Source organism: Myxocyprinus asiaticus, chromosome 9, assembly GCF_019703515.2.
Source record: "Myxocyprinus asiaticus isolate MX2 ecotype Aquarium Trade chromosome 9, UBuf_Myxa_2, whole genome shotgun sequence".
In the NCBI taxonomy this organism is placed as follows: domain Eukaryota; kingdom Metazoa; phylum Chordata; class Actinopteri; order Cypriniformes; family Catostomidae; genus Myxocyprinus; species Myxocyprinus asiaticus.
This window is the reverse complement of record NC_059352.1, coordinates 9,165,709-9,189,440: the sequence shown is the minus strand read 5'-3', so window position 1 is coordinate 9,189,440 and position 23,732 is coordinate 9,165,709. Positions and strand designations below refer to the sequence as shown.

At 40.1% G+C, this 23,732-nt stretch overlaps 1 protein-coding gene across 4 annotated transcripts in view; it reads left to right on the top strand.

Moving 5' to 3' along the window:
* Positions 1 to 23,732, top strand: part of LOC127445978 (putative helicase mov-10-B.1) — a 24,772-nt gene extending 1,040 nt beyond the window's left edge. For all 4 annotated transcript variants that reach the window (XM_051706526.1, XM_051706523.1, XM_051706527.1 and 1 more), the window contains exons 4-22: positions 1,522 to 1,763; positions 1,963 to 2,218; positions 2,815 to 2,955; positions 3,297 to 3,459; positions 3,579 to 3,730; positions 10,302 to 10,472; positions 10,650 to 10,797; positions 10,889 to 11,050; positions 11,364 to 11,467; positions 11,637 to 11,734; positions 11,839 to 11,937; positions 14,988 to 15,099; positions 15,198 to 15,315; positions 15,547 to 15,738; positions 18,300 to 18,362; positions 18,464 to 18,589; positions 18,844 to 18,932; positions 20,552 to 20,664; positions 22,307 to 23,732. In XM_051706526.1, coding sequence (XP_051562486.1) covers positions 1,522 to 1,763; positions 1,963 to 2,218; positions 2,815 to 2,955; positions 3,297 to 3,459; positions 3,579 to 3,730; positions 10,302 to 10,472; positions 10,650 to 10,797; positions 10,889 to 11,050; positions 11,364 to 11,467; positions 11,637 to 11,734; positions 11,839 to 11,937; positions 14,988 to 15,099; positions 15,198 to 15,315; positions 15,547 to 15,738; positions 18,300 to 18,362; positions 18,464 to 18,589; positions 18,844 to 18,932; positions 20,552 to 20,664; positions 22,307 to 23,259 — 3,502 coding nt within the window. In that variant the 3' untranslated portion in view covers positions 23,260 to 23,732. The remainder of the gene's footprint in view (positions 1 to 1,521; positions 1,764 to 1,962; positions 2,219 to 2,814; positions 2,956 to 3,296; positions 3,460 to 3,578; positions 3,731 to 10,301; positions 10,473 to 10,649; positions 10,798 to 10,888; positions 11,051 to 11,363; positions 11,468 to 11,636; positions 11,735 to 11,838; positions 11,938 to 14,987; positions 15,100 to 15,197; positions 15,316 to 15,546; positions 15,739 to 18,299; positions 18,363 to 18,463; positions 18,590 to 18,843; positions 18,933 to 20,551; positions 20,665 to 22,306) is intronic.

The window sequence follows — 23,732 nt, the reverse complement described above, 5'->3', positions numbered from 1 at the left end:
AATAAGGATGAGACTGTAAGTTCTTCGTAACCTTGCTGAGAGAAATCTGGGCACTCAGCCATGACAGAAAAGTACTAGGGAGAGAGTACTCTTCAAAGCACCGAATGGCACAGACAATAGTTAAAGATTACCACAGCCAATAGTCAAAGTTATTGCATACTTTCATAATAAATTAATTTAAAAGGTTATTGTAAAAGAGGACGCAAGAAGCAGTTTTCCTTCTTCAGGTGAAGCTTTATTTCCCCTCTTCCTCGACACCACTTTACAGTTACCTTTATACGCTCTCTAAACCCTAACACACACACTGTTTCTACAAATAAACTTTCACTACTAGGGAATCGTTGCTCTGGCTCGGCTCTGTCATATCCAGTCTCTCTCTCCACTGAGCGTTGTGTCGCTCTCTTTATGCCGCTCTCCCCGTGCTCACTGAAATTAGAGACAGGTGTTAGACAATTTAGCTCAAGTGTAAGCGCCCTTACCGCTTTCTCTCTCCGGAGAGATGCTTGACCACGCCCCCGCTGCTACAGTTATTTTTAAAAATAGACTAACCGCCAGAATTCCACCATTAAAAGGAAGTCAGAGAGTGAAATAATGGTGGCGAACAAGGAGAGTGGAGAAGCACGCTTATTGGTTAAGATAACAGAAGGGGTGTGCTTATGAGGTAATGTGTTATAACAGAAGTGTATAAACAAGTAAGCTTTGAATGAGAGGATCAGACGATACCGCTGGCATCTCAGCTTTATTGTTTTACTCAATAAAGTCTAACCTTTGACATCTGGAACCCCTGACTTCGAGAGTTTTCTTACTGAGAGAGAAAGAGTCTTCAATGTTCCACGACAATGTTTTGTATTTCTGGTCTCGAGACGTAACGTATCTCTGACCATCTCTTCATGTCATCTACACCCTCATGTGAGGCACTGTATATAAAAATGGTCATCTCGACTCTGTGAAGTTTCGGCATGTTTATTTTTCTTTGGCAGTTTTTTCAAATGTAATAGCTTAAACATTACATTACCCGCTAAGAAAATACGCCGATGCAAGTGAAAACACTGGAGACTGGAAATCGTGAAACACTTCGACTTCTGCGTTCAGGAAAAAGGTGGATATGATGGTGTTCTCCTGAATGAACTTTTAGCATGTATACACATTTAAAATAGTCTTTCTCATCAGTAAATCCGGACCAAAATTATTTGTGACTCAGCTTGCATTCAGGGGTGTGTACACATTTTTGTCCCATGAAGTGTCCTCAAGAAAAACATTGTCTTCTCGCTCTAATTCCACCTGACAATTTTAGAAATAGGAATGAGCCCTTTGATATATTCGATATATATCAACCGTTGTCTCTTCATATTAAGTTGGGAGAGGAGTACGTTAAAAACATTTTTACATCACCTTAGGTACAATATAATCCGTATGATATTGTGGTCACGTATTTTGGGTTGTTTATTGATAAAGTTTTGAAGAGCTTCCCTTCTCAAAGGTACATGTTCCTTTTATAACTCATGTCTCTCTCTCTTTTAGAGCTGAACTCATCAAAGACAAAGGAGGTGTTGAAATAACCTCTGACCCTAAGGACACCAAAGGGAAGGTTACATTCAGTATTGAGGAGCTTGGGAAGCTGTTTGTGGTGAAGTTTCATATCGTAAATCGGGGCCAGAGATGCATCTACTTCAGCGACTACACAGCTCTGCACAGGATGTGCTGCTTCACTCTAGTGGATGAGAGTAGAGTAAATCGTGTTTGCCCTCTTCTCCTGTGTCCAGGTGAGGAGAAACCTGAGACCATCAAATTCATAGACCTATAACATTTGTGCAAAACATAAATTTCTTAACATCCTGACAGTAATCATGATCTTAAAACAACAGTTTTTTAAATTAGATAGATAGATTGTTATCTGGCAAGCCAGATTGCCGAATAAATTGCATATAAAATTAACTTTTATTATTTATTTCGTACTACTAGGTGAGCATTATGTTGTTGAGGTGCATTATAAAGTTCATCATCATGGACACTTTCCAGCCACCATGTACTTTGAGTTCTGCCCAGAGTCTGAGCCCCCAGAAACGGCTAAACCATTCTGCATAGTCCGAGAACTGGAGGCTGTCGTTCAGTCCCAACTAGCTGCACAGCTAGGACCAGAGAGCCCATACAACCCCAAACAGAACAGACGACTCAGACCTAAGAACAGGATTGTTGAAGAAGGTGTACCACCTGAGAGGTTACATCGCTATCTATCTATCTATCTATCTATCTATCTGTCTATCTGTCTATCTACTTTCTATCTGTCTATCTATCTGGTTGTCTGTCTGTCTGTCTGTCTGTCTGTCCTGTCCGTCCGTCTCAGTATCCATCATTATCTATCCATCTGTCTGTCTGTGTCTTCATCCATCCATCCATCCATCATGTCCGTCTGTCTGTCCATCCATCCTTCCATCATGTCAGTCTGTCTTTATCCATCCATCCCTCCATCCATCGTGTCTGTCTGTCTGTCTCTTTATCCGTCTGTCCGTCCGTCCATCCATCCATCCATCAATCATGTCCGTCTGTCTCTCCATCCATCCATCGTGTCTGTCTGTCTGTCATCCATCCATCCATCCATCGTGTCTGTCTGTCTGTCATCCATCCATCCATCCATCCATTATCACACACCTTTGCTCACAGAATAAATTAATAACTGAAACCTTTTGTTTTTGAAAGATGCTACATCTGCCTGTACAGATGTTTAAATGGTTTATAAGTCTGTGTTGTAGACTTATTGGAGGCTCACTGACTAAAATGTGAAGATGATTCAGTTTTGTTGACTTTTTTTTTTAGTTTTGTCACACACACTCTGAAGTCTGTGGTAAAGCTAAAGGAGTTCAAGTACCCAGCATACTTGAAGCAGCTGGCCAGACAAAAACTGGAGGACTCTGAAGGCCTATCCCCCTCAGTAAGACAGCAACTTCCCAGATTCAGGCAAGCATGCATGGACCTCTTTTAAAACAAATTAAATAGTTGTGAAAAGTTGGTAACACTTTACAATAAGGTACTATTCTTACTGCACTAGGGATCAAAAACATTGATCAATGCTTTTTTACATGTATAATTTTTTTTTATTAAGGTTGACAATACTATTCGTGTTAAAAATGTTATGATAAAGGATTGTTACAAATTCAAAAACACTTTCATTCAAACACAAATTAATTAAATGTATAAATGAACTTGTGCACATCACAGCATTTTCCACTCTCCTCTACATATTCTACTCCTCTGTGTGTGTATGTATGTATTGATCATTGATGTCTGTATGTTCTCAGGCGAGTGTTGGAGGCTCAGCTGTGTATGAAATACTATGCTGAGCGCTTCCAGCTCCTCCTACACCTGGAGGAGATTCAGATGGAGGTGGACATCAAGAAGTATGATCTCCATGGCCAGATCATGACCCGTGACAAAACCAACAAAAAGCTACTCATTCTCAAAGTGAGTGACATGCAGTTGTTACCTTTATTACTGCTGTAACACAATCAAGACTGGTTGAATACTTCATATTTAAATTTGTCTGATTGCTCCATCTCCTCCCTCTCTCTTCTTTAAATCAGGTACCAGGTGTGGCAGAGAACAGACCGTCTGTACTGAGAGGAGATCATGTCAGTGTCTGTGTGTCTGCAGACAAGAACCAACCTATCACTGTCTATAAAGGCTACGTCCATCAAGTTGAGCTGGAGAGAGTTAAACTCGGCTTCTCCAAGAAGTAAGAGAGGAACCTGCAAACAAAAAACTTTCAAATTCTTAAGAATACAGTGTTAACATGACATTTAATATTTACAGATAGCAACTACATTTTTAAAACAAATAAATAGAAATTGTAACTACCTTATGCTAACAAATACATTTTGTTCATCAACACTGTACAGTATACAGAACAGATAACAACAAAAACAAAAATTAAAGAAATTTATACAATATATACACAATATACATTATTTTATACTCCATATACACATATATATAATATTGAATGATATATTACATTCGTTACAGATAATAAATCAATAACACAAACATATTTCAAATGTATTTACTTAAATTCAATAATTAATAAAGAAAAAATATTATTTAAACTATAACCTTATAATAATAATAATAAATATAGGTGCAAGCAGCAATTACAGGGCCAAGCACCAGCATGGCAACCACTGCACAACACAAAGAAAACTTAAGAGTACATATGACACACACACACACCAAAGTAACACCATCTTGCCTCAGGGCAGGATCAAACCAGGATCTTCCCTTTTGACATTTAATGGCTCTCACCTCTGCTCCAGTCAGCCATTGTGCCAAGTGGGAATTGAACCCAGGACCCTTGAAACTATAAAACAGTGCTTTAACACACTGAGCCACTCAGTTGACATGCCCACTGAGTGGCAAAGAGACTTCCTGAGGTTAGAGTTAGCAAACAAGTGTGGGTTATCTTTTGAACTATAGGTGGCTCTGTCTCCAAACTGCTTGAGTATCATCAGGACATGATGTCAATGATGCATACCAATTTTCTCTGAAATCCGACAATGTATTTAAAAGATATATAATTTTTTAATAAAAGTAAATATGGTGGAGAGGAATTATGGCCGATATGGGAAAGACTGGTATCGTTGAAATCCGCATGACCTAAGGCAGAGATCCCCAAACTAGGACCTTTGATTTGACCCGCCTTGAAGTATATGACAAGAGTGGAAAAAAACTGAAAAAAACAAAATATTGCTATTGACGCAGCTTTTCATTGCATTAATTTAGCAGATTGCAATGTAATTTTTTTTTTTTTTTTGTATAATGAAATCATAAAGGAGGGGAACCAGGGCAACTTTTATGTTTTAATATAGTACAGTTTGCAGAGCCTGAAATTTGGCTAATAATTCCTGCAATTTCCACATTCATAATACGGGAAATTCGGGCACACTTTTATTCACGTTACAGTGCGGCTGCGAATTAGTAAACCAATAGATACAGATAAACAAATCAAATCAGTAAACTTGATTTGGTATCAAACTGTAATTCCAGAAGCTGCACAAATAAATCTGCTCTGTCTCTCACTTTCTCTCTCGTGCAGCTGTCAACAGTGTCAGAAGTGTGAGCATGCGAAGTGAAAAAGTGCTTTGTTGCATAGTTACTGAACTTAAGATGTTACAGATGTATACACCTTTCTAAACCTGTTAATTTGACATGAAAATGGCATTATAACAGGTTTCCGTAAGCGAGTGGCGTGATAAAATGTCTCGGTTATGTATGTAACCTCGGTACCCTGAGACAAAGGGAACGAGACATTGCGTAGCTACGCATATGGGAGTGCCTTCTTACATGACCTAGTTGAAACCTCTCTACAATAATGCCAATATTCTAATATTGGCAATGGTGTTTGAGCCCCGCCTGTTTTGGTGCGAAACTGTCCGCTATAAAAACAGGCGCACAAACACCATTTCCTCAGAAGTTCTGACTGAGAACAAGGAGCGCATCGCTAATGCCTCAAGAACCCTGAGTCTTGTAGTGCAGCTAGTGTTCGTAATGTCTCGTTCTCTTTGTCTCGGTACACTTGACATTGCAATGTCTCATTCCCTTCGTCTCAGGGAACCGAGGTTACGTACGTAACCGAAATGTTTCCCTACGACTCAATACACTTGACATTGCGTAGCTACGCATATGGGGAATAGAATCCGATCACGCCGCACTACACGACATAACTTCCCAGAGAGGAAACATGGCGCCACGGTCTTGTGGGACGGCGACCAACATGAGTATGCCGCAGTGAGTGATCGTCATGTTAACCAGGAGGAGAGCACTCATAACGAATATATGAACTATAGTCATAGTGTATGAATTAACTCCTTATGAACCCAGTTGGGATGGGAGTTTATTTATAATGAAAGTGCTTGCGACTTTATGGGGTGAGAACCGCATTGATGCACTTTGTGAATGTGCGAGGAGCCAGAGACAGTCCGAAGGGCAGGACTTTGAATTGATACGCTGTTCCCTCGAACGCAAATCTCAAAAACATCCTGTGATTTCGTACAATTTGGATATGAAAGGATGCATCCTTAAGATCTATCGATGCAAACCAATCGTGTGGGCATACATGCGATAAGATCCGTTTCTGAGTAATCATTTTGAATGGCTGCTTTGAGTACGCGATTTAAATGGCTCAGATCCAGGATTGGCCGAAGTCCACCGTCTTTCTTTGGAACAAGAAAATAACGGCTGTAAAAACCTTTTTGTGCTTGACAATTTGGCACAATTTCTATTGCGTTTTTCACAATGAGACTGTGTATTTTGGCTCGTAAGACTGTGTATTTTGGCTGGAAGACAGAACGGCGTTGAAACGGGGTGGCCGGCGTGCAAATTGGATCATATAACCTTGTTAGATCGTTTTTGCACCCATTCTGAAATGCCCATTCTAAAGAAATGGTGTTTGTGCGCCTGTTTTTATAGTGGACAGTTTTGCGCCAAAACAGGCGGGGCTTAAACACCATAGCCGATTTTAGAATATTGCCATTATTGTAGAGAGGTTGCAACTAGGTTGTGTAAGAAGGCACTTCCTTATGCGTAGCTACGCAATGTCAAGTGTACTGAGTCGTAAGGGAACTATATCGTTCCTGTTTATAATCAACGTGCATTGCTTGCGCATGCGCCTTTCATATCTTGGCACTCCCTCATTATTCATAATGCAGCACATTTGCAAGAAGGGCAGAAATAGCAAAAATACTTTGTGTAATGTACCAGCTGGATGGTGAAGAGAGACACGTAAACACCTGTTACATCTCTCATTTTCATCTCTAGTCCCATCCAGGGTCGGAAATTAACAGAGGCTCTGGGCAAAAAAACAAAAACAAAAATCATGTTCTTCATTTGAATCTTCGAATGAATTTTTGTTTTTGAATTTGTTTTGTGGAGGATGCTCGCACTATAAACGTGCACAGACGGGCACTTTGTCTGCTTCTCACGCTCCACATCAATTTGATGTCATGTTCACGTGCTAAAATTATCAAATGCTACAATGTAGTTAATAATAATATTAACATGCTGATATGCAGATGCCGGTGAGGCAGCAGGTATGGGGCTTTTAGTCGGGCGCTGGCTCAAAACAGAGCGAGGGCGAACCGGCTGTGATATACTCCGTTTGGGCATAAAGTGTCTCATAGCCTGTGACTGCTGCTGAATCGCGACGTAACGCTCAGCAAACTTATTCACAGAGCCGCCAAAGAGGCCGGCTGGAGACACTGGAGCATCCAACAGAGTAGCTTTTTCCTTATCACTCATTTCTGTGAGGGTCAGCCATATATGTCGATCCAGAACTGACAGGTTGCCCATGGACTTGCCGATGGCCTGCGCAGTGACTTTCGTGGCATGCAGCGCTAATTCTGTAGCGGTGCAGAGCTCTTTGAATGTCTCTGTATCGAAGCCGTGCTTGTCCATTTGTCTGAGGAGCTTTGCTTGAAATACCTGGAGCACCGCCATTGCATGGTGTACTGATCCAGCTTGTCCTGCCGCTGAGTAAGCTTGTGATCCACATTAAAAAGAATGGCGTCACTGCGCGAGCACACCGTAGAAGTGCGCGCGCCAGGACTTGGATAGTTCTATATGAATTTCGGGGAAGAATGGGGCAGATTTGCGGGACGCTGCCGTTTGACGGCGTCCGGACTGCTGTAACCATTCATCAAGGCGAGACTGTTCAGGTTCCTCTGGGGAGACCACTCAAGGTGAAGCTCTTCGACCGCCCTTGTAAGGACACGGAGCATCTCCCTGTCAGTGGCGTGTGCATGTTCCACTGACCACTCGCCTGATGCAGCGAGAGACATGATGACATTGTCATTATTATCCCCAGCGTCAGAACCGCTGCACGAGACGAGGCTGCCTGCTTTTTCAGAAGGCCGGAGCGCATCTCGCACATAGCATATTGGAAAACATGCGCTTCGGAGAGATTGAGGGGCTCGCGGGGCGTGTGCTGCCACAAGGACCACCTCAAAGTCATCTTGCTTGACCTCGCGTCCCCACCGTGCTTCCTGGTGTGAATCCTCGGGTATCACAGAAGAGGGCGCGTGAGGCTGAATCGTCCCTCAGAATGAGGGTGATTCACGAGCGAAGCGTCTTGAGACTCATGTCAATTGAGACACAATATACAATTGCTTTGTAAGGATACACCATCCCTGCCGAAGTGCTGCGGGGAATCAGGATGCTGAGGCCCGTTCACCAGCGAAGCATCAATTGGCGAGGTGGTGTGATGTTCGCCGGAACACTGCAGGAGCGCGAAAGTTTTCCCGTGAAGATTCCGCCCGCTGACTCATGTATATCGACGGCGAAGGTAGAGGGCTTCTAGACAAGAGATGATCGCTGTCTTGAAGGAAAAAATTCTGAGGAAATGGTGTTTGTGCGCCTGTTTTTATAGTGGACAGTTTTGAGCCAAAACAGGTGTGGCTCAAACACTAATTTTAGAGCCAATTTTAGAATATTGCCATTATTGTAGAGAGGTTTCAACTAGGTTGTGTAAAAAGGCACTCCCTTATGTGTAGCCACGCAATGTCAAGTGTACTGAGTCGTAAGGGAACTATATCGTTCCTGTTTATAATCAACGTGCATTGCTTACGCATGCGCCTTTCATATCTTGGCACTCCCTCATTATTCATAATGCAGCACATTTGCAAGAAGGGCAGAAATAGCAAAAATACTTTGTGTAATGTACCAGCTGCATGGTGAAGAGAGACACGTAAACACCTGTTACATCTCTCATTTTCATCTCTAGTCCCATCCAGGGTCGGAAATTAACAGAGGCTCTGGGCAAAAAACCAAAAACCAAATTCACGTTCTTCATTTGAATCTTCGCTGAACATTATTTGTTTCATGCTGTCCATTGTGCAGATGTTGCTGAGTCAGTGGAGGATGCTCGCACTATAAACGTGCATAGACGGACATTTTGTCTGCTTCTCACGCTCCACATCAATTCGGTGTCATGTTCACGTGCTAAAATTATCAAATGTTACAATGTAGTTAATAATAATATTAACAAAAATTAAATCTGGATGTGTTAAATGGCCTTGATGTTAAATAATTATTATTGTATCATTAATAATGTTTTTTAATCATATCTCTGACTAATGTTGTTTTATTAAATTGGCTTGAAGGAGTTGCTAAATATGTGAATGAGAAAAATTTTTTTTTCAGTAACAGTGCACATTATGCAATGTAGAGCTCATGCAGTTTTGTTATTATTGAAACATGCTATTTTAAAATTGAATTAATTGTTTAAATTAATGTATTTGACATAAAAGAATGACGGAGTCATAAAGCTAGAAAAAAATTACCTTTGTAAAGGTAGAAAAATGCCCCCCATATGAGCCGTGTAAGGAGGGCAATCCACTCCACCCCAGACCACCCCCCATTCATTTTCAGAAATTAATTTCAGGCCCTGAGTTTGTTATAATGCAGTGTTCTCTTCTGGCCCATGGCCCTCAATCAATTTTGATATTTGGCCCTTTGTAGGAAACATTTTGGGTACCTCTGACCTAAGGAATGACGTAAGACACCAGCCCCATGATTTTAGGACATACAGTTCAAAAGTTACAGACAAAGAAAGCAATGGTGGTGCTGTCGCGAAACTCTGCATCTGCTCTCAGACCTCATGAGGCATCCCAATTTTGTTTTGATTGGACACAGCGTTGCCAAGATACAGCTTCAAATCCTTTTTAACAGCCAATTTGTTAACTATGTCTTTGGATAACTTTTGAACAAAGTCAAATATCAAAATTCTGTATCTTTCATTCTGTGCAGCTTGGTCTGGAGATTATTTTGTGTGCAGATTAGGCCAAATTTGAGTAGTAATGAAAAAATTATGAATGACATCATCCAAGATGGCGGCCACTGTAATGGGCAGAGAATCATCAGGAGGAGAGTAATCAGACAAAACAAGAATTGTGTCTGTAGGACAAACGGTTCAAAAGATACTCACAAAAGCAAATTGAATATTTGACATGGTGGTGGCGCTATAGAATATGTCCTGGATACCCCAAATTTGGTATGGGGGCTATTCATGTCCACCGCTATCAGTGTGCCAAATTTCATCATTTTCCTATAAACGGTTCATAGGGCAGCCATAGACTCACAGCCAGAATAATAATAATAATACTAACGGATACAATAGGTGCCATTGCACCTTCGGTGCTTAGCCCTTAATAATTACAATCATAATCATAATAACAACAATAAAATATAAATATTATTCTTTTAATAGAATCCTATCTGAAATGTAAAAATTATGGTTCCTCGGTTCTGTTTTATAGTCTTCTCCAGAGGTTTCTCAGTAACATGAAGTTTGATGTGGAGTTCAACATTAATTGCTTCCCCATAAAGCTTCAGCACAGAGCGGTGGAGCTCGCCGTCCAGCACGGACTGGGAGATGTGCTGTTTCCCTCTGATAATGGCAACAGAAGCTATACACTACCACACCTAAGGTCAGCATGCACACTCAAACACACTGTTACACCTCTGTTTTTTGTGCACAGATACAGTATGAACACGCATGCATGGACATGTGTTACGAATCTCCTCAGTAATTTCCCATTAATCTCCACTCTATCACTAATAAAGATGCAAAAGCCTCATTAAATCTTACTGAGTTTTTCCTACAGAATGTTTAACAAGGATTTAGAGAAGAACCCTGAGCAGAAGGCTGCAGTTCAGCACATCGTGTCGGGCACATCCAAACCAGCACCATACCTAATCTTTGGACCGCCTGGCACAGGCAAAACTGTCACACTGGTGGAAGCCATAAAGCAGGTAAATATATTCAAGGTGATCAGTTTATTCCTGTGTTTATTGCAACCTTAAATCCTTGTGACTTGTGTCTGTGTTGGTTTGTGTGTATTAGGTGAATAAGTCTGTTGCCAATGCCCACATCCTGGCCTGTGCTCCCTCGAACAGTGCTTGTGATCTGTTGTGTGAGAGGTTATTAGGATACGTGGATGCCCATCGCCTGTATCGTCTCTATGCCCCCAGTAGAGACCCTCATACTGTACCACAGAAACTGCTGGTAAGACATTATATTCGGAATGTTCTAAATTTTTCTAGAGTGGAAAATGTGGACTGAACACACATTATTTGATTGGACTGCCAAAGATGAAGCTGTTTTAACACAAAATGTGATTTAAATGCATTATAAGGGCATTTATTTTCTGAGATAATGATAACTGGAGGCTGCTTGCCAAATTAACCGCACGTTACGGAAGTAAAATGGGTTACAGACGCAGTTTCCGCTTGACTTTAACATAAATATATCTCTGACTCGCATACACTCAAATACACACAAAAAAACCCAAGTATTTCAGAATGTCTATTCCCTACAGAAACACAGTAACTTGAATGAGGCTCAGGACAGCTTTCTCCTCCTGTCTAGGGAAGCAATGATGAACTACACAGTCATCGTTGTTACCTTGGTCACCGCTGGAAGGTACAGCGATGTCATTTCTAACTTATTTACCTCATGAATCTTGATTCACTACCATCCTACTTGTGGGCACTACTGTAATAGTCCCATCATATTATTTGTCATGTTACTTTGTGCTGCTCTAAAACAGCTTCTGTGCTGCTGGCTATAAATCTTTGTTTGTTTTCTTCAGGCTTGTGTCAGCAGGCATCGCTAAGGGTCACTTCACACACATCTTTATAGATGAGGCTGGACAAGCTGTGGAGCCTGAGTGTATCATTGGGATTGCGGGTAAATTAGGAAGGGTTTGGGGCCGCTGAGGAGAATGAGAACATTAATTAAAACAAGAGATTGCTTCTTTATACATTTGCCTCTCTCTTCACTCTCTTCTCCAGGGTTGCTCGACCCTGTGAAGGGCCAGCTGATTCTGGCTGGAGACCCACAGCAGCTGGGCCCCATCCTGAGATCTCCATTAGCACAGCTACATGGACTGGGTACTCAGATGTTACACAACAGCATTTCTTTTTCTTTTTTTTAATTTCCTTGTGTTTTATCTTGAAATACTGTATTACCTGCTAGAAAGACCAGCACACTTCCTAACCAGCATATGTTGTGTTGTGGATGCTGGTCTTCAGCATGGGATGATGGTGTGCATGTGTAGGCTTCTTAAATAGCTTAATCAGAAAGATTTCTTTTGTATGTTATACTGGAGAACAGTATTGCTATATCAGAACCAAACCAGCATTAACCAACATAAACAAGCCAAGACCAGTATGGAAATTCTTACTGGTTTAAGCTAGTCTTTTCAACAGTGTTGTGCTCCTTTCAACCGGAACTAAACCCTAGACCAAACCTTGAAGAGTTGGAGTTAAACTACAGTGTTCCCACCCTTTTTGACCAATGAAATTCCATGACTTTTCAATCATTTGGGATTGCTGGTTATGGATTTTGAAAAATTATTTTTATTTAGACCAATTCATTAATTAATCATTTATACAGATTTGTGTATCGATTTGACCTACAGTATTCATTGACTCAAAAGAATGATTCGCTCACAAATCAGAAATCTCTATGGCTTGCAAACATTAGGGCTGGGTCAAAATATGGCTTTTTTTATTAATGGATCTCGATATAGATTCTTAAACCCCAAGATCGATTTTTGACACAATGGGAGGAAATCACTCCTTACTCCGCATATGTGACCAAATTTCGCACTATGCGACTAAAATGTCTGTGATTAGCCACTGCTTGGTAAATGTTCAGATTTCACTCACCAGTAATTGTGTAATATAGTGGGGAAGAAGATCAGTATCGAGATCCTTTCACTGCATGTTGAGAGTAAAATTTTGGTTTGGCTCGTTCCAATAAGTGTCCAAAGACGAGATCCACATAAACCATTTTTCATTGAATAATATCTCTTTTAACAACTTTTCTCTTCTTTACAGTCAGTTGTTGATAATTGTTTTTTTTTTTTTTTTATTCTAATCACGCATAGCACGGATGAGGTAAAGCCATTCAAGTCCTCTCTTGTTAATATGCACTCATTTATAGACATCTAATTAAATCGAGAGCTTGTGAATCGAATCGGGAAATCTATATCAATACCCAGCCCTAGCAAACATGTTTTACTCTGCACAAGAGCAAAATCTGGCTGTAGAGATATTTTAAGTAGAGGAAAATTAGAAAAATGTATATTCACTATAGACATTTCCATGACTTTTCCACGATTTTGAGCATTTTATCGATTTCTAAGACTTCTAGATTCAAAGACTATTTTTCCAGGCATAGAAATCACAATTTAAAATTTCCTTGATTGACTATCACATAGAAATGTCTGGATCATATTTCACTGTGAAATAAACACAACAAAACAAGGAATATATTTTATATAAAGAAAATTAAGCCTATTTTGTTTAGAACCATTAGGATGTTTGCATTGTGACATTTTTCTGGCAGTTGAGTACAAATGTATCCCTCTTGTTTATTTTATTATAAACTCAGCAAAAAAAGAAACGTCCTCTCACATTCAACTGCTTTTATTTGCAGCAAACTTAACATGTGTAAATATTTGTATGAACATAAAAAGATTCAACAACTGAGACATAAACTGAACCAAGTTTCACAGACATGTGGCTAACAGAAATGGAATAATGTGTCCCTGAACAAAGGGGGTGGGGGGGGGGGTCAAAATCAAAAGTAACAGTCAGTATCTGGTGTGGCCACCAGCTGCATTAAGTACTGCACTGCATCTCCTCATGGACTGCACCAGATTTGCCAGTTCTTGCTGTGAGATGTTACCCCACTCTTCCACCAAGGCACTTGCAAATTCCCGGACATTTCTGGGGGGAATTGCCCTAGCCCTCACCCTCCGATCCAACAGGTCCCAGACGTGCTCAATGGGATTGAGATCCGGGCTCTTTGCTGGCCATGGCAGAACGCTGACATTCCTGTCTTGCAGGAAATCACGCACAGAACGAGCAGTATGGCTGGTGGCATTGTCATGCTGGAGGGACATGAGGGAGGAAGATGTCTTCCCTGTAACGCACAATATTGAGATTGCCTGCAATGACAACAAGCTCAGTCCGATGATGCTGTGACACACCGCCCCAGACCATGACGGAACCTCCACCTCTAAATCGATCCCGCTCCAGAGTACAGGCCTCAGTGTAACGCTCATTCCTTCGACAATAAACGTGAGTCCGACCATCACCCCTGATGAGACAAAACTGCAACTCGTCAGTCCTTTTTGCCAGTCCTGTCTGGTCCAGCGAAGGTGGGTTTGTGCCCATAGGCGATGTTGTTGCCGGTGATGTCTGGTAAGGACCTGCCTTACAACAGGCCTACAAGCCCTCAGTCCAGCCTCTCTCAGCCTATTGCGGACAGTCTGAGCACTGATGGAGGGATTGTGCATTCCTGGTGTAACTCGGGCAGTTGTTGTTGCCATCCTGTACCTGTCCCTCCGGTGTGATATTCAGATGTACCAATCCTGTGCAGGTGTTGTTACACGATGATCAGCTGTCCTTCCTGTCTCCCTGTAGCACTGTCTTAAGCGTCACAGTACGGACATTGCAATTTATTGCCTTGGCCACATCTGCAGTCCTCATGCCTCCATGCAGCATGCCTAAGGCACGTTCACACAGATGAGTAGGGACCCTGGGCATCTTTCTTTTGGTGTTTTTCAGAGTCAGTAAAGAGGTCTCTTTAGTGTTCTAGGTTTTTATAACTGTGACTTTAATTGCCTACCGACTGTAAGCTGTTAGTGTTTTAATGACCGTTCCACAGGTGCATGTTCATTAATTGTTTATGGTTCATTGAACAAGCATGGAAAACATTGTTTAAACCCTTTACACTAAAGATCTGTAAAGTTATTTGGATTTTTACAAAATTATCTTTAAAATACAGTGTCCTGAAAAAGGGAAGTTTCGTTTTTTTGCTGAGTTTGTTTTAGCGGTCAAATATAACCCAATTTATTGGCATTTTTGTGAGATTCACCCATTTAGATGTTCTTTACTTTTGATATCTACTTCATTTTGGTTTGACTCAGGGCATTCACTCCTAGAGAGGCTTATGAAACAGAACACGCTCTATCAGAAGATCCAGGATGGTCACCTTAAATATGACAGTCGCTTCGTCACCAAGCTTCTACGCAACTACAGGTGCTGGTCTTGTCTCCCATAATTTCCTGATGTTAAAAGTGCTTTGCAATCACTTACAGTCCAGTTCTACTCTCTTTCATCTCCACACCCCATCCAAGGTCTCACCCTGCCATCCTTAAGATCCCCAATGAGCTTTTCTATGACAATGAACTGCAAGTGTTTGCTAATCAGATGGAACGAGAGGAATTCTGTCACTGGGAGCATCTTCCTAAGAAGGTACCATGCCTGCTTTTTACATGTACATGGTGCTCTACATACCACTGCTGTGTCCTTTAACAAGTCAGTCTGCACAAAATATACTGAATACACTTTTAAGTGGCTAAACCAGTGTTATCTGGTGTTAGTAGTGTTAACCAGAGTTATCTATGCTTTTGTGCATTATCGGTGCATACATCTGAATATGTGTCACTATTCAGAATAGTTTCTGTTTGTTTCTCTGATGAACAGGGATTTCCTGTTTTATTTCATGGAGTGATTGGGAAGGATGAAAGAGAGGCCAACAGTCCATCATTCTTCAACGTGACTGAGATTGTGGTCATCGTCAGCTACTTGAACAAACTCATGCAAACGCAGGGCAAGAAGGGGCTTCCCAAACTCACCGCCAATGATATCGGCATTATCGCTCCTTACAGGAAGCAGGCAAGACTGCACATTTGTACAACAAATGCTTATAATAATTTACATTTACTCACCCTCGTGCCATACCAGATGTGTATGACTTTCTTTCTTCAGCAGAACACAAACGAAGATTTTTGGAAGAATATCTCGGCTCTGTAGGTCCATAAAATGCAAGTGAATGGGTGCCAAATTTTTGAAGCTCCAAAAAGCACATACAGTGCATCCGGAAAGTATTCACAGCACTTCACTTTTTCCACATTTTGCAGCCTTGTTCCAAAATTGATTAAATTCATTATTTTCCTCAATTCTACAAACAATACCCCATAATGACAACGTGAAAGAAGTTTGTTTGAAATCTTTGCAAATTTATTAAAAAAAATAAAATAAACGGAAAAAAAAAAAAAAAAAAAAAAAAAAAAAATCACATGTACATAAGTATTCACAGCCTTTGCTCAATACTTTGCTGAAGCACCTTTGGCACCAATTACAGCCTCAAGTCTTTTTGAGTATGATGCTACAAGCTTGGCGCACCTATATTTGGGCAGTTTCTCCCATTCTTCTTTGCAGCACCTCTCAAGCTCCATCAGGTTGGATGGGGAGCGTCGGTGCACAGCCATTTTCAGATCTCTCCAGAGATGTTCAATCGGGTTCAAGTCTGGGCTCTGGCTGGGCCACTCAAGGACATTCACAGAGTTGTCCTGGAGCCACTCCTTTGTTATCTTGGCTGTGTGCTTAGGGTCGTTGTCCTGTTGGAAGACGAACCTTCGCCCCAGTCTGAGGTCCAGAGTGCTCTGGAGCAGGTTTTCATCAAGGATGTCTCTGTACATTGCTGCAGTCATCTTTCCCTCGATCCTGACTAGTCTCCCAGTTCCTGCCGCTGAAAAACATCCCCACAGCATGATGCTGCCACCACCATGCTTCACTGTAGGGATGGTATTGGCCAGGTGATGAGCGGTGCCTGGTTTCCTCCAGACATGACGCTTGCCATTCAGGCCAAAGAGTTCAATCTTTGTTTCATCAGACCAGAGAATTTTGTTTCTCATGGTCTGAGAGTCCTTCAGATGCCTTTTGGCAAACTCCAGGCGGGCTGTCATGTGCCTTTTACTGAGGAGTGGCTTCCGTCTGGCCACTCTACCATACAGGCCTGATTGGTGGAGTGATGCAGAGATGATTGTTCTTCTGGAAGGTTCTCCTCTCTCCACAGAGAAATGCTGGAGCTCTGTCAGAGTGACCATCGGGTTCTTGGTCACCTCCCTAACTAAGGCCCTTCTCCCCCAGTCGCTCAGTTTGGCCGGGCAGCCAGCTCTAGGAAGAGTCCTGGTGGTTCCAAACTTCTTCCATTTACGGATGACGGAGGCCAGTGTGCTCATTGGGACCTTCAGTGCTGCAGAAATTTTTCTGTACCCTTCCCCAGATCTGTGCCTCGATACAATCCTGTCTTGGAGGTCTACAGACAATTCCTTGGACTTCATGGCTTGGTTTGTGCTCTGACATGCACTGTTAACTGTGGGACCTTATATAGACAGGTGTGTGCGCCTTTCCAAATCATGTCCAATCAACTGAATTTACCACAGGTGGACACCAATCAAGTTGTAGAAACATCTCAAGGATGATCAGTGGAAACAGGATGCACCTGAGCTCAATTTTGAGTGTCATGGCAAAGGCTGTGAATACTTATGTACATGTGATTTTATTTTCATTTTTTATTTTTAATAAATTTGCAAAGATTTCAAACAAACATCTTTCACGTTGCCATTATGGGGTATTGTTTGTAGAATTTTGAGAAAAATAATGAATTTAATCCATTTTGGAAAAGGCTGTAACATAACAAAATGTGGAAAAAGTGAAGCGCTGTGAATACTTTCCAGATGGACTGTATAGCCATTATAAAAGTAATCCATACAACTCCAGTGGATGAATTAATGTCTTCTGAAGCGAAACGCTAGGTGTGTATAAGGAATAGATCAATAATTAAAACATTTTTTACAAAACTTCATGAGGGTCGTGGTCATGCAGCCTCTCATGTGACGTAAGTGCATTGGCAAGTTCACGCGATTCATACATAGATGCCTCATTCAGCTGGTTTGGATATGCCAACTGCATTACCATCTTGGAACGGTAAACAAGGAGAGATATTTGAATACAAGTGAAAAGAGGAGATGCCTCAGACCGCTGCATAAACTGTTTTTGTGTGGAAACAGTATTGTGCTCCATAGGAACAGCTTATAATAAGGTACCTATGTATCAATATCTATGCAGAGGAGGCTTACACGCTTGCGTCATGAGAGAGGCAGTTTGAACTCCACCCTTGTCAATGAGCTGGCCGAAAGCGGAGTTGTATGGATTACATTTATGATGGCTGTATGTGCTTTTTGGAGTTTCAAAAATTTACTTGCATTTTATGGACCTACAGAGCTGAAATATTCTTCCAAAAATATTCATTTGTGTTCAACTATTCCTTTAAGTCTTCTTTCCCAAATGTACCTTTCAATAAAAGTGGCAAAAGGCAAAAAAAAAGTAAAACAAAAATTAAAACCAGGTTTAAATTAAATCCTAACTTGAGATTGTATTTTCATCCACAGGTGGAGAAGGTTCAGAAAGCTCTGAACACTGTGGCAGAATTGAGCAAGTGGAAAGACATCAAGGTTGGCATGTGATTTTTTTTTTTTTTTCCTCTCCCTCTTCAAAAAACTCAATACAAGTCATATGATGAATAATTTGCTGTTTCATTATTTTGTTCTTGTAGGTGGGGTCAGTTGAAGAGTTCCAGGGTCAGGAGAGGAAAGTCATCATAGTGTCCACCGTCCGCAGCAGCATCAACTATGTCAAGATGGACAAAGACTTCAACATTGGCTTCCTTTCAAATGAGAAGGTATACTTTATCATCAATCTTAGTGAATTAGTTATGCACTGTAATACCACTTTTACTTAAGTAAAGGAGTTAATCGAGTTAAAGGTATGGTTGAATAAAAGCTACGGGTCGGCGTTTATGTAATTGGATACCAGATTTGTTTTAGCTGCAGGACTAAAGCTAATCCTCAGAAACAAAAGTAGTGCTCATTAGAAGTTTGGTCTTAGATTAGAGAAATCATACGATCTTGTAATAACCCCTTCTGTTGCCCACAGAGGTTTAATGTGGCCATGACTAGAGCAAAAGCCCTGCTCATTGTGGTGGGCAATCCAGTCATACTAAGCAAGGACCCTACTTGGCAGAGGTAAGACTTTAGAGTTAACTATACTCATGTTAAAGGTACAGTTCACCCAAAAATGAACTGTGAGTAAATAATCTGTAATTATTTACTCACCCTCATGCCACTCCAAACCTGTATGCAATTACAAACAATGGGCATTAGATGGTTTCAGTCTTCCAAAAGTATGCAAAACCACAAAAATAGTATAAAATTTATCAGATACATGAATAATTATGCACACGTCTAAAACTTGGCTTTATACTTTGGGCTACAGTGGTTTGTCTTTTTGGGTACAACACAAACAAAGAGTCAAATCAACATAAAAGATTTGAGAACAAAAAGTTTATTGCTACACTTGGAATCAAATTGAAACCGTTACTGGAACAGTTCTGGTTTATTTCAGTAAACAAAAATGTTTCTCTTACCCAGAGTTTTCACACCTTAGTTGTTTGTGATGGAACAACAGAGGGTTTGTGAGTTTGTAGCAATAGTAAATCCAATTGTTTAAAATGTATCTTTACAAATATTTTAAAATTAAAACCATCAAACCAGGAAACATAAAATATACACTGTAAATGTGTAAAAAAAAAAAATAATTTTTTTTTTACACATTTCAATTTCATAACAAAAATTCCATTCAATTGAATTGAGTAATCTTTAATAAAATAAATTAAAAATAAAAAAACTAAATATTTTAAGTTTTATTAACTTAGTCTAGTTAAAGTTCAATTTAATGTAATTTTGTTATGAAATTTAAATGCATAAATCTTAAAATTAATTGCAAGATTCACTTTTTGACCAATTAATTTGCGTGACTTTTCCATGACCTAGGCATTTGTGATTATTGGATACAGATTTTTAAAAATCATTTTGATTCAGACCGATTTCCTAATTAATCATTTAGACCAATTTAGGAACTATTTCGGCTAATTCGTTAAAAAGAACCGATTTAGAAGAACGATTCACTGACAAATAGTATATAACTATAGCTTGTAATATAAGCTAATAATATATAATACGTTTTTTTTTTTTTTTTTTTACTGTACACAATAACAATATCTTATAATAATTTTAAAGCAAAGAAAAACTAGAAAATATATATTCACTATAGACATTTCCATGACTTTTGAGATTGTATTGATTTCCATGACTTTCCTGGCCTGAAAAAATACAATTGTAGAATTCCCTGATTTTTCATGACTGTGGGAACCCTGAAACTAATTTATTAAAATGTAATAAGAAAAATAACAATTTATAATAGACATTTCCATATCTAACATAGTCCTGTATTTCATAAGTGAATGTGCAAGTATACTGTGAAATTCAATTCAATAAATATTATTTTTATTTATGCATTTGGCAGACGCTTTTATCCAAAGCGACTTCCAGTGCTTTCAAGGTATCCATTTTTATCAGTTTGTGTGTTCCCTGGGAATCAAACCCAAGGTCTTGGCATTTCTAGCGCCATGCTCTACCAGTTGAGCTACAGGAACACAAATGATATTTATTGTAAATTTAACATAACCCAAATTTACTGTAAAATCTTAGGGGGTACCTCAAGTACAGCTGACAAAAAGGTTTGGGAACCCATGTCCAAACCAATAATGTATTCTTTACTTTTTACCATGATTTATTTGTGTCAGGTTTATCCATTACTGTGAACATGAGCAGGGCTGCACTGGTTTTGACTTCAAAGATGCTGAAGGGGAAGAGGATGTGGTCAATCGTCTGGCATCTTTAACAATCACTTCAGATGGTATGCAGCCTTGCACAATACATGCATATCACATGTGTAAAAATGGAATGTGCTCACATGACTTGAATAGATACAGATGAGAGCCCTCTACTGCAGCATGTGCACCCAGAGTGGAGAGGTGAACAATAAGGACCAGACTATCAACAATCAGACATTCCACATACTTAAAGAAATCGTTTACCCAAAAATGACAAATCTGTCATTCTTTACTCACCGTCATGTTGTTCTAGACTGGTATAATTTTCTTGGAACACTGATGGAGATGTTTGGTAGAATTGCAGGCTCAGTCACCATTCACTGCATTGAAAAATTATGCAATGAAAATGAATAAAAATTGCAGCTAACATTCTGCCAAACATCTCATATGGGTTTGAAACAATATGAGGGTGAGTTAATGATGACAGAACTTTCATTAATGATACAATGGGAAATTTTATTTTTATAGGAAAGTACAGTATTGACATTAAATTAAGATTCATCTTAATACTGCCTAGCCAGCAGCAAAGACATAAAACGCAGCTATACAAGATTAATCTTAACACGTTTATAGCAGCAAGTCAAAAATGTAAATAACGTTCAATTCATAATTCAGCCAGTCAATGTAAATACTACTGCTTTTGGAAAGATTTTAGCACTTTGCTGGCAAACCATTCAAATAACTGGAGAAGGCGTCTGGATGATCCATATTCCTATGGATTTTGGCACTCACATCTGACACCGCTACCGCAGAACTGTCACTTTCTGCCATCAGTTAGGCGCTGCCCACAAAAACCATAATCGCTGTTTACAAACACCAAATAGGTCCTTTATAGATTACAGTGGCCAGACATCATCTTATACCTTGTGGAAAAACCCAGCGTCTATACGAAAGAAAAACAAGGCGTGCAAATCTCTTGACGTATATAATTTTGTACTTTGCGGTTTATGTCCAGGACATTGAATACCGAGATTTGTCGAAAGATTTTTGTGTATTACGGACCAATGTACTGCTATACAAGACGTGGGCTGTTATAAACAGGTCAAACAACTATATACTGACGGCAAACTGCTGCTGCTGCTACTATCTAATCTATGTAAAATTTCATTTCTAGATATAGGACTAAATATTATTTCATGCTGTAACTATAGGGCTAACACAGTATGCCCTCTATGAATTGCATATGTGTATATTATCTAGATCTATTGTTTACATCAAATTCATGCTCTAATAGTAAGCTAATCATCGCAGGTTAGGGTCGTGCTGCAGCCATGCTGCTTTTTAAGGTTGAGCTGTATGTCTGGATTGGAAGGAAAGACACAGCAAGCACATCAGGGGCCTGCATGTGGAAAGACATGTCCAGGAGAGAAGTCAAGCCAGCACCCCTTAGTCAGATCAATTTCAGCAAGCCAAAGAGAATAGCTAGCCAACTCAAAGACATTCCTGAGAAAAGGAAAGGCAATGAACATCAATTGATTTAATTGTTATCAAGTTCATTTTCAGTCATATTTATCATTAATGAAAATGGATAGCTAATAGTAAGGGCATTTTTCTGGACAAAGTGAATCTTGAGAGGAAATAAATGTGCAGTTTCAAAATGAACTTTAAAAACAAGACATATAACTGCTATAACTAAGGCTAATGACCATCTTTTGTTACATTTAGAGCTCACCGATAATGACCTAAGGGAGTTAAGCCTTGCACCTTATGCAGCTATTCCCACCAGTATGGACCTCAGTGACGCAAATTCTGCATCTGAATCGGACATTGAAACAAACCTACCTGAGCCACTTACATCTGTTTATGACAAACAGTTAAGAGGCCTCCCACCACATGTTCTAAAGGAGAAGAGTCTTGAGATGTTTCAGAGACTTAGAAAGAAGCTTACTTTAGATCAATGTGAAACTCTCGAGCTTACTACCAGGGAGCAATCAAAATGCAGGGCCTGGCACACACACAGAGAAGGCAGAATAACAAGCACAAACTTCCACCTTTTGTGCACAGCTGCAGAGCCTACAGACAATGACATTAAAAACATCATGCATTACAATAAGACAGAGGATCTACAAGTACCGGCTGTACTCTGGGGGAGAGAAAAGGAGGCTACAGCAAGAAAAGACTACATTGAACAAACGAGTAAAGGTCATGCTAATTTCTTTGCTAGACTCTCTGGTCTTGTTGTTCATCCAGACTACTTATACCTCGGTGCATCACCTGATGGGATTGTGAGCTGTTCATGTTGTGGGAGGGGAACACTGGAGATTAAGTGCCCATATAAATATAGAGAGGGCCTGAATAGATGCAATGAAGACCCACAGTTCTGCCTTGACACAACATGGCAGCTGAAGAGGAACCACCCTTACTATTACCAAGTCCAGCTGCAGATTTTTGTGTGTGATGTCCAATACAGTGACTTTGTAGTTTGGACCAAACAGGACATGGTCATCAATCGTATTGAAAGAGATGAAGACTTGCTGCAAAGAGCCTTGCCCAAGGCTGAACAACTCTTCCTCGGCCATCTTCTGCCAGAGCTGTTGACTCGGAGCATGGATCCCTGCCTCATAGATGAACACACGCTGTACTGTCCAGACTGCAACAGGCCAGATTACGCAAGATGATTCACTGTGCCAAGTGCAGAAGTTGTTTCCACTACAAGTGTGTTCAGATCAAAAGAAGGTCATCTAAGTGGCTTTGCAAACAGTGCAAGACCTAAAATGCAATATAGCTCCACATGGACATAATGTAAACAGTTAAAAGCAAGTTCATGTACATTGTTCCTTTACAATCTGCAACTTAATTTCTCATTTTATCATCTTATCTGTGCACATTTGTCTACAGTGTGTGGTTTCACAAGCATTTGATGTTGCTCCTAACATCTATGGATTTTGGTTGATAGATTCAAATTATAAAAACAAAATGCTTATAGTTAATAGTAGAGAATGTCCAATATACTTAATATGAACCTAGTATATTTTCACCCCAAATGTTGTTGATTTGACAAAATGGCTAGTAAAAGCTGAAACATTGATTTCTGTACTTTTTAACATTTTGACTACTCACAGTAATTAAATTCATTGTTAACAAAAAGACA